We start from the raw sequence: 11,430 nt of genomic DNA on the forward strand, positions 1-11,430 counted from the left end.
GTAGAGTTTCCATTAAGCGATATGGAAAAGTTTTAGAAATCTACTGTACAGCAATGTTCATATATTGATAGTTGATACCATACTGTACACTTAATAATTAAAAGAGAGTAGATTACATGTTACATCAAAACAAAATATTAAAAAATATAGTCTCATATATACATAGTTACATTCACATAGGAAATTATTAGCATGCAGTTTTTTAAGTTTTATAATGTATTTTTTTTTAATTTTAAAGAATTTTAATACAAACTTAATATAAACTATTTCAGTCCCTCTTAACATGTAAGACACTGACTCAAAATACTTTTATACCATTTTTTTCAAGTATTGCACAATATAGGTACAAAATTAATATTTACGATTACATTTTCTTCCATAATATATAGCAAAAATCTTTAAACCTTTAACAGAAAATACATTTTTTGAAAAAGCAAATATTCGTACATTTTAATTCCATCACTAAAGGAATATCCTGTACACAATTTTTAGAATAGTTGATGTTTTTAAGATGGATATTTTACAATTTCAGTAAAAAAAATACAACATGAAGCTGCTGCTGTCACAGATCACTGTAGTAAAAAGATATAAATGCAATACCATGTCGTAGAAACAATATATATATATCCTATGATATTTTACAAACTTTGTACTAAATTAAATTATACAATTAGAAAAGACCAATAAACCCACTTATTAGTGCCAATTTTTTATAAAAAAAAAAATCAGCCATGTCGTTGCTATATCTTAAATACTGTAAGAGGCCGTATCTGAGAGTATACTTTAAAATATACAGTCAGTATAAAATAACTTTGTGCTTGGTTGGCAAATGAAAAATGATGCATGTTTTATTTTTGTAACCAAGCTTGAATGCATCTTTACTATAAGCTTAAAAAAAAAAAATCTCAAGGAGGTGAAAAAAAAATCCTCCTTGGGCCCGAGCATTTTAACTTGTACTTTTAACTGGTACGATACATTTTTTTTCCTTTTTTAGTTAGCCATAACAGGCTGGAATTGCTGGTTAGAATACTGCATGTTATTTAAGCTAAAATTCAAGCCATCTACAAAAGACTTCTCATTGAGGCCTCCATAGGCCGCAAACACATCAAAGGCATTACTGTACTGAAGAGGACTGAGGTTAAGGGGGCTGTCACCTGGGAACATTCCATTAGTACTACTACATTGACCCTGCATATTAGGAAAAATAAATTCCTTGGCATTAGGAGAAAGGGCAGAGGTTTTCTGCTGTTGCTGCTGCGGCGGCGGCGGCTGGGAAGGCTGCGGCTGCGGCTGCGGCTGGCTACCCAGGCCGAGCCCGTACAGAGAGTGCATTGAGGAGGAGATGGCTTTCTGCTTCAAGAGGTCGTTCACATTCAAGCCAAGGTTGATGGGAGAAGTACGTGCAACCTTGTTGCTGCGGCCACTATTCTTCATTTTGGTAGAGCCGAACTTGGTGGCGGCAAAAGTGGCAGTGGTAAAGGTTAAAGGCTGAGTGGACCGGGGCATGAAAGTAGGGCTTACAGCAGCAGAGTGACCAAAGGGAGGTGACGGAGAGCTGGACACTGATGAGGCTGGGTCACTTATGGGCATAAAAACCTGGGCCTCTGGGTTAAAGCTGTTTTTGATCTCTTTATCCAACTCACATCCATTTTCATTATTATCATCCACATAAAGCACCTTCACTGGTCCCTTTTCACCAATTTGGTAGGAAACCTCAAATGGATCGATCCAAACACTAAGATCCTGCGGCAGGTTGCCACGAACATCGTCAATGTCCAAACCACTCTCTTTGGATGCTTGTTCAATCACGGGGTCCACTTTCTCCCCTATGTGTATACATCTAAACCCTGATCCCTTGTATGGCTTTTCAGGATACCAGTGCCCTTCATATTTCTTCTTAAGAAGTCTCTCAAGCTCTTCACCAAAAATGTTGACGCGTCTTCTGGGAAGCTTATTGTACAAATATGAAATAATAAAATTTAGTGCTACTTGGATTTCAAGCTGCATAGCTGCTATGCCACAAAGTTAGATTTGTGTTTCAACTTCCACACGCACACACACACCAAGAAAAAAGTGTTCAGTTTGTGGCAGAGAAACAAATTTTCATTCAAAGTGCTGGTATTGGATTATCCTTCACCTTGAGTGGTCTTGTTCAGCTGCTTCGGGGCTGCTTCGACCACAGACCTCGCCGCTGGGCGGGGGAGAGAGGGCGGCAGGGCGGGGGTACGCGGGGCTCGGCGGCGAGCCGGCTGAGTGCACGACGACGTGGCCGGGAGCGGAGCGCGGACGGGGCCTTGGTGCTGGCCTCAAGAGGTCGCCCCTCTGACTTGGGTGGCGAGGACGAGGTCAAGCGAGCGCGCTCACTTCTCCACGCAGCCCGGGCCCGGCCCAGCGTCCCCTGAGTGCACACGCACCACACCGGGCCAGAGCTTCACTCCTTCTCAGTTTTATAATGTATTTTTAAAGTACGTATTTCATAAGGAGTATTAGCTTGGGCTACAATCACAAATCACCATAGACCACAGATATTTATTTTTTTCACAGTTTTGTAGGCTTTAAATTTCTGATCAAGGTTTTGGAAAATTCTGGTTAGATCTCCGCCTGGCTTTTGTCCTAAAAAAGTCACTAATTTTCTTCAATTTTTAAATTTCTATCTGTTTTTCAAAGATGATGAATTTAGATAATCTATCTTCAAATTCACTAATTCCTTTTTTCTCTTGTATCCATTTTTCTGAAAAACCCATCAACACTTTATTTGTATCAACTATTGCATTCTTTAATTTTAGAACTTTAAAAAGAATTTTTGTTTTAGTTCTTTGTGCTCTGTTGAAAATTTTCAAAATTTTTCTTATTATATCCATCTTTTCTGTTAAGTTTTGTACATAGTTTCCATAGATAACTTAACTTTCTTAGTAACTATTTATACATCTGAGTCATCTTGGAGTCAGTTTATGTTTACTAGTTTTTCTTGATTATCATGTTTTCTTGCTTTTTTAAAACATATCTAGTAATTGTTTTTTTCTTACTATTTGTTTGGCATTATATATATTAAATTGTAGGCTATTAGGATTATGTTCCCTTTCTTTAAGGATTATTGGATTTTTTAAGCTGACATACCCATTCATGTTAGAATAATTTCTGCATTTGAATTATTTATTAAAGTCATAATTTGGTCAAGAAAACAACATTTTAGGTTAAGAGTGATTCAATAGAACTAAGTATTTGTCTACAAACTATTGAAATTCCTGGAGGAAAAATCAAGAAAAGTTTTGCTAACTTTCATTTTGAGTGATAGCTTTTAGAGAATCAGAAAGATACTCTAGACCCCTGAGTGAAAGATTTAACCAACTATTAATGGACAAAGTTTAGCTTTTTATAGGGAATGCTGCAAAGCTTTTCAAAGTCTTGTATTTATGTTCTGCTTTTAGAGAAAAAATAGTATCTTCCAAATATCAAATGAATGGCTGACTTGGAGACTGGGAACACCACTGCGAAAAAGATTTGAAAATAGTAGTTTTTATACTTCTAGATGCTGTCCTACATAAAATCTCTCATACTCCTCATAGTATTATAGTTGAATTTTCTTACCACTATCTCATTGCATCCACAGTGTTTCTATTTTCTTTTGTTGTTTCCTTCTATTAGATTGGTCTTTGCTTCCTCTTTATTTTTTATTTTATTTTATTTTTTTAATAAATTTTTATTAATGTTAATGGGGTGACATCAATAAATCAGGGTATATATATTCAAAGAAAATATGTCCAGATTATTTTGTCATTCACTTATGTTGCATACCCATCACCCAAAGTTAGATTGTCCTCCGTCACCTTTTATCTAGTTTTTTTTTGTGACCCTCCCCCTCTCCTCCTTCCTCCCGCGCCCCCCCCCCCGCCCCCGGTGACCACCACACTCTTGTCCATGTCTCTTAGTCTCGTTTTTATGTCCCACCAATGTATGGAATCATGTAGTTCTTGTTTTTTTCTGATTTACTAATTTCACTCCATATAACGTTATCAAGATCCCACCATTTTGTTGTAAATGATCCGATATCATCATTTCTTATGGCTGAGTAGTATTCCATAGTGTATATGTGCCACATCTTCTTTATCCAGTCTTCTATTGAAGGGCTTTTTGGTTGTTTCCATGTTTTGGCCACTGTGAACAATGCTGCAATGAACATGGGGCTGCATGTGTCTTTACGTATCAATGTTTCTGAGTTTTTGGGGTATATACCCAGTAGAGGGATTGCTGGGTCATAAGGTAGTTCTATTTTCAGTTTTTTGAGGAACCACCATACTTTCTTCCATAATGGTTGCACTACTTTACAGTCCCACCAACAGTGAATGAGGGCTCCTTTTTCTCCACAGCCTCTCCAGCATTTGCTATTACCTGTCTTGTTAATAATAGCTAATCTAACAGGTGTGAGGTGGTATCGCATTGTAGTTTTGATTTGCATTTCTCTTATAACTAATGAAGATGAGCATCTCTTCATATATCTGTTGGCCATCTGTATTTCTTCTTGGGAGAAGTGTCTGTTCATGTCCTCTTCCCATTTTTTTATTGGATTGTTTGTTTGTTTGTTGTTGAGTTTTATAAGTTCTTTGTAAATTTTGGATATTAGGCCCTTATCTGAGCTGTTGTTTGAAAATATCATTTCCCATTTAGTTGGCTGTCTGTTTATTTTGTTGTCAGTTTCTCTTGCTGAGCAAAAACTTCTTAGTCTGATGTAGTCCCATTCATTTATCTTTGCCTTCACTTCTCTTGCCTTTGGAGTCAAATTCATAAAATGCTCTTTAAAACCCAGGTCCATGAGTTTAGTACCTATGTCTTCTATGTACTTTATTGTTTCAGGTCTTATATTTAGGTCTTTGATCCATTTTGAATTAATTTTCGTACAAGGGGACAAGCTGTAGTCGAGTTTCATTCTTTTGCATGTGGCTTTCCAGTTTTTCCAGCACCATTTGTTGAAGAGGCTTTCTTTTCTCCATTGTGTGTTGTTGGCCGCTTTATCAAAAATTGTTTGACCATATATATTTTTTATTGAAATTATTTGGGTGGCATTGGTTCACAAAACCACACAGGTTTTAAGTATATAACTCAACAAAACATCATCTACACACTGCATTGTGTGCCCACTGCCCAAAGCAGTCTCTTTAGTCCCCATTAATTCCCCCTTTTTCCACCTCCATCTACCCCACCCCCTTTCCCCTCTAGTTAATGCCACACTGTTGTCTGTGTCTATGTGTTTTTGCTTAATTCCTTTACCTTCCTTCATCTAGCACCCAATCCCTTTCCGCTCTGACAGCTGTCAGTCTGTTCCATGTTTGTCATTTTATTTTCTCATTCCATTACACATATAAATGTGACCATATGGCATATGTCTTTCTCTGACTGGCTTCTTTCAATTATTCTATTGGTTATCACAGTTTTTGAAAAATGTTGTATCCTTCTTTTTGATAGGTATTTTTCTTTTTAGGGCACTCCCTTTTAAGGTATCCCCTTTTATCCTTTAATTTTCTTTGTTTACCTATTGAGATGAACTGTGTTAGAACTGAGTCTGAAATAGAAAAGGCATAAAAAGTTAAGCAGTAGGAAGTTTTTAAGGGTAAAACTCAAGGCACTTTGTTAATATAACTATGACTATGTGGAAAGAAATTTTTTATCACCTGTATAACCCACTACCACACAGGTACTTGAACATAATAGGAGCTAAGTAAATATACATTAAATGATACATTAATTAAGAAATAATCCTATTAACTGGAAACAACCACTACTTGAGTCTTTCCTTCTCATAAGTGCAAAATATAAATTTGAGTATCGGAGCAATGAAGAAGAACAATGCAAATCCCAAGGGATTACTAATAGGTTAGTGAAGTATTAAATTACATATTTTTCACTTGGTCCCTTATGCTTATTTAGGAAATCATGTTTCAACTGTAAGTAAAACAGCAAAAATAACAACAATATGAGATGTCAATGTAATTTGATGGTAAAAGAAAAAAATCGACTTAAGAAACATTGCTTCAACAACAAAAAATAAAGTTAACCTCCTTCTCCACCTTATACCATATGTGAGAAAAAAATTAATGTGTGATAAATTATAAAGGTAAACATAAGAGGTAGAACATAAACATTATCTTAGTTTTATTCATTAACTCATTCAGATTTTGCACACTTATATTTATTGAAACTTAACATACACTAATGTTCATCAATCTCAAGTGTATTATATATATATCTTTTTTTTAATTTAGAAATTAAATTTAATGGGGTGACACTGAATAATAAGGGTACATAGGTTTCAGGTAAACATTTCTATAACACTTGAACTGTTGAATGCATTGTGTACCCATCAGCCAAATTCAATTCATTTTCCATCATCGTTATTTGTCCTTTACTCCCTTCCCCCCTCCCCCCTCCCCCCTCCCTTTGGTAACCATTTTACTTTTATCTATGTCCATGAGTCTCAGATTTTGTTTGTTTGTTTGTTTGTTTGCTTCAGATGAGAGGAGGGGAGATAGTGAGTCAGACTCCTGCATGTGCCCTCACCGGATCCACCTGGCAACCCTGTCTGGGGCTGATGCTCCAGTTCTGGGCTATTTTTAGCACCTGAAGTTGCAGTACTTGGACCAACTGAGCTATTCTCAGCTCCTGGGGTCATTCCAGAACAATCAGGCCACTGGCGACAGGAGGAGAAAAGGGAGAGGAGAGAGAGAGAGAGAGAGAGAGAGAGAGAGAGAAAGAAAAGCAGATGGTCACTACTCCTGTGTGCCCTGACTGGGAATTTAACCTGAGACATCCATATACCAGGCTGATGCTCTACCCACTGAGCCATTGGCCAGGGCAAGTCTCAGTTTATATCACACCTATGTGTGAAATCATATAGTTCTTATCTTTTTCTGGTTTGTTTATTTCACTTAGTATAATGTTCTCAAGGGCCATCCATGTTGTCATAAATGGTGCTATATCATCATTTCTTATGGCTGAGTAATATTCCATTACATATATGTAGCACATTTTTTTTTTTTTTTTTTTTTTTACCACATCTTCTTTATCCGGTCCTCTATTGAAGGACACTAGTTGTTTCTATGTCTTAGCCAATGTGAATAATGCTGCAATAAACATGAAGGTGCATGCATCTTCACATACCAATGTTTTTGAGTTTTTTTTTTTTTTTTGTTTTGTTTTTATTTTTTTATTTTTCTGAAGCTGGAAACAGGGAGAGACAGTCAGACAGACTCCCGCATGCGCCCGACCGGGATCCACCCGGCATGCCCACCAGGGGGCGACGCTCTGCCCACCAGGGGGCGATGCTCTGCCCACCAGGGGGCGATGCTCTGCCCCTCCGGGGCGTCGCCATGTTGCGACCAGAGCCACTCTAGCGCCTGAGGCAGAGGCCACAGAGCCATCTCCAGCGCCCGGGCCATCTTTGCTCCAATGGAGCCTTAGCTGCGGGAGGGGAAGAGAGAGACAGAGAGGAAAGCGCGGCGGAGGGGTGGAGAAGCAAATGAGCGCTTCTCCTGTGTGCCCTGGCCGGGAATCGAACCCGGGTCCTCCGCACTCTAGGCCGACGCTCTACCGCTGAGCCAACCGGCCAGGGCCTGTTTTTGAGTTTTGAGGGTAGATATCTACCAGAGGGGTTGCTGGGGTATATGGGCTTTATTCTTAAGTTTTTGAGGAACTGCCATCCATAACTACTGAGTCAGTTTGCATTCCTACCAGCAGTGAATGAGGGTTTTGTTTTTTTTTCTCTACAAACACTCCAACACTTATTACCCATTTTCTTGATAATAGCCAATCTAACAGGTGTGAAGTGGTATCTTATAGTTTTGATTTGCATTTCTCTAATAGCTAGTGAAGATGAACATGTTCTCATATATCTATTTGTTGTTTGTGTGTCTTCATGGGAGACGTGCCTGTTCAGATACTTTCTCCATATTTTAATTGGATAGTTTGCTTGTTTGTTGCTGAGCTTTATATATTTTTCTTTATATATTTTAGATATTAACCCTTTATCGGAGCTGTTGTTTATGAATATCAATTCCCATTTGGTTGGCTGCCTTTTTGTTTTGTTGTCAGCTTCTTTTGATGTACAGAAACTTTTTAGTTTACTATGGTCCCATTCATTTATTTTTGCATTTACTTCCTTTGCCTTTGCGGTCAAATTCATAAAATGTTTTCTGCAGCTAAGGTCCAAGAGTTTAGTATCTATGTTTTCTTCTATGTGATTTATTGTCACAGATTTTATATTTAGGTCTTTGATTCATTTTGAGTAAAATGTTGTGCAGGGAGACAAATTGTAGTCAAGTTTCATTCTTTTGCATGTGGCTTTCCAATTTCCCAGCACCATTTATTGAAGAGACTTTTTTTCTTGATTGTGTGTTTTTGGCTCCTTTGTCAAAGATTATTTGTCCATATATATGTGGTTTTACGTCTGGGCCCTTGATTCTGTTTTATTGGTCTGTATGTCCTTTTAGGCCAATACCATGCTGTCTTAATTTTTTTTTAAATCTTATTTTTATTAATTTTAATGCAGTGACATTGATAAATCAGGGTACATATGTTCCAAGAAAACATCTCCAGATTATTTTGACCTTTGATTAAGCTGCATACCCCTTACTCAAAGTCAAATCGTCCTCCGTCACCTTCTATCTGGTTTTCTTTGTGCCCCTACCTTCCCCCCACTCCCTCTCTCTTCTTCCTCGCCCCTTCCCCACTCCTCCACCCCATGCCCTGTTATCATCACATTCTTGTCCATGTCTCTAAGTCTCATTTTTATGTCCCATCTATGCATTGGTTCATATAGTTCTTAGTTTTTTTCTAATTTATTTATTTCACTCCATATAATGTTATCAAGGTCCATCCAAATGATCCGATGTCATCATTTCTTATGGCTGAGTAGTATTCCATAGTATATATGTACCAAAGCTTTTTAATCCACTCGTCCTCTGACAGACACTTGGGCTGTTTCCAGATCTTCGCTATTGTGAACAATGCTGCTATAAACATGGGGGTGCATTTCTCCTTCTGGAACCATTCTATGGTGTCCTTGGGGTATATTCCTAAAAGTGGGATGGCTGGGTCAAAAGGCAGTTCGATTTTCAATTTTTTGAGGAATCTCCATACTTTTTTCCACAGAGACTGCACCAGTCTGCATTCCCACCAGCAGTGCAGGAGGGTTCCCTTTTCTCCACATCCACGCCAGCACTTATTCTGTGTTGTTTTGTTGATGAGCGCCATTCTAACCGGTGTGAGGTGATATCTCATTGTGGTTTTAATTTGCATTTCTCTAATGATTAATGATGTTGAGCATTTTTTCATATGCCTATTGGCCATCTGTATATCCTCTTTGGAGAAGTGTCTATTCATTTCTTTTGCCCATTTTTTGATTGTATTGTTAGTCTTTCTGGTGTTGAGATTTACAAGTTCTTTATAAATTTTGGTTATTAACCCCTTATCAGACATACTGTCAAATATATTCTCCCATTGTGTAGTTTGTCTTTTTATTCTGTTCTTATTGTCTTTGGCCATGCAAAAGCTTTTTAATTTGATATAGTACCATTTGTTTTCCTGTCTTTTATTTCACTTGCCCGTGGAGATAAATCAGCAAATATATTGCTCCGAGAGATGTCCGAGAGCTTACTGCCTATGTTTCCTTCTAAGATGCTTATGGTTTCACGCCTTACATTTAAGTCTTTTATCCATTTTGAGTTTATTTTTGTGAATGGTGTAAGTTGGTGGTCTAGTTTCATTTTTTTGCAGGTTGTTGTCCAGTTTTCCCAACACCATTTGTTGAAGAGGCTGTCTTTAATCCATTGTATTGTATTACCTCCTTTGTCAAATATCAGTTGTCTATAGAGCTGTGGGTTTATTTCTGGGTTCTCTGTTCTGTTCCATTGATCTATGTGCCTGTTCTTATGCCAGTACCAGGCTGTTTTGAGTACAATGGCCTTGTAGTATAGCTTGATATCAGGAAGTGTGATACCTCCCACTTTATTCTTCTTTTTTAAGATTGCTGAGGCTATTTGTGTTCTCTTTTGGATCCCTATAAATTTTTGGAATATGTGATCTATATCTTTAAAGTATGTCACTGGTATTTTAATTGGTATTGCATTGAATTTATAAATCGCTTTGTGTAATATAGACATTTTAATGATGTTTATTCTTCCTAACCATGAGCATGGTATATGCTTCCACTTGTTTGTATCTTCCTTGATTTCTTTTATCAATGTTTTATACTTTTCCAAGTACAAGTCTTTAGTCTCCTTGGTTAAATGTACTCCTAAGTACTTTATTTTTTTGGTTGCAATAGTGAAGGGGATTGTTTCCTTAATTTCTCTTTCTGATTGTTCATTGTTGGTGTATAAAAATGCCTCTGATTTCTGAGTATTAATTTTATATCCTGCCACCTTGCTGAATTCATTGATCAGGTCCAGTAGTTTTTTGATTGAGACTTTAGGATTTTCTATATACAATATCATATCATCTGCAAATAATGATAGCTTTACTTCTTCTTTTCCAACTTGAATGCCTTGTATTTCTTCTTCTTGTCTGATTGCTGTGGCTAGGACTTCCAGCACTATGTTGAATAAGAGCAGTGAAAGGGGGCACCCCTATCTTGTTCCTGATCTTAAGGGGATTGGTTTTAATTTTTTCCCATTGAGTATGATGTTGGCTGTGGGTTTGTCATAGATGGCTTTTATCATGTTGAGGTATGTTCCCTGTATTCCCACTTTGCTGAGAGTTTTGATCATGAATGGGTGCTGGATTTTATCAAATGCTTTTTCTGCATCTATTGAAATTATCATGTGGTTTTTCTCCTTCCTTTCATTTATGTGATGAATAACATTGATAGATTTGCAAATATTGTACCAGCCTTGCCTCCCCAGAATAAATCCCACTTGATCATGGTGTATGATATTTTCCATATATTGTTGGATCCGGTTTGCTAATATTTTGTTGAGGATTTTAGCATCTATATTCATCAGGAATATTGGCCTATAATTTTCTTTCTTTGTGTTGTCTTTGCCTTGTTTTGGAATCAGAATTATGCTCGCCTCATAAAAGGAGCTTGGAAGTCTTTCTTCCTCTTGAATTTTTTGAAATAGCTTGAGAAGGATAGGAGTTAGTTCTTCTTTGAATATTTGGTAGAATTCACTTGTGAAGCCATCTGGCCCAGGACTTTTCTTTGTTGGGAGTTTTTTGATAACTCTTTAGATCTCATTTGGTATAATCGGTCTGTTTAGGTTTTCTGATTCTTCCAGACTGATTTTTGGAAGATTGTATGTTTCAAGGAATTTGTCCATTTCATCTAGGTTGTCTAGTTTTTTGGCATACAGTTCTTCATAGTATTTTCTTACAATCCTTTGTATTTCTGTTGTGTCAGTTGTTATTTCTCCCCTCTCATTTCTAATTTTATTTATTTGA

General features: G+C 37.2%; 1 protein-coding gene and 1 non-coding gene across 2 annotated transcripts; both read right to left on the minus strand.

The window, feature by feature from the left end:
• Nucleotides 1-219: 219 nt before the first annotated feature.
• On the minus strand, nt 220-2,396 carry LOC136394774 (protein Tob1-like). Its single transcript, XM_066368462.1, has one exon. The coding sequence runs from the start codon at nt 2,005-2,007 to the stop codon at nt 991-993; it is 1,017 nt and encodes a 338-aa protein (XP_066224559.1). The 5' UTR covers nt 2,008-2,396; the 3' UTR covers nt 220-990.
• A 5,132-nt stretch (nt 2,397-7,528) lies between these two features.
• TRNAS-AGA (transfer RNA serine (anticodon AGA)) lies at nt 7,529-7,604 on the minus strand. The gene has a single exon. It is a non-coding gene; the product is annotated as a tRNA-Ser (tRNA).
• Between the last annotated feature and the right edge of the window lie 3,826 nt (nt 7,605-11,430).

This window comes from Saccopteryx leptura, chromosome 2, assembly GCF_036850995.1.
Source record: "Saccopteryx leptura isolate mSacLep1 chromosome 2, mSacLep1_pri_phased_curated, whole genome shotgun sequence".
Taxonomy (NCBI): Eukaryota; Metazoa; Chordata; class Mammalia; order Chiroptera; family Emballonuridae; genus Saccopteryx; species Saccopteryx leptura.

Coding starts and splice junctions, on each gene's coding strand:
- LOC136394774 (XM_066368462.1), bottom strand. CDS start 2,007: ATGCAGCTTGAAATCCAAGTAGCACTAAATTTTATTATTTCATATTTG.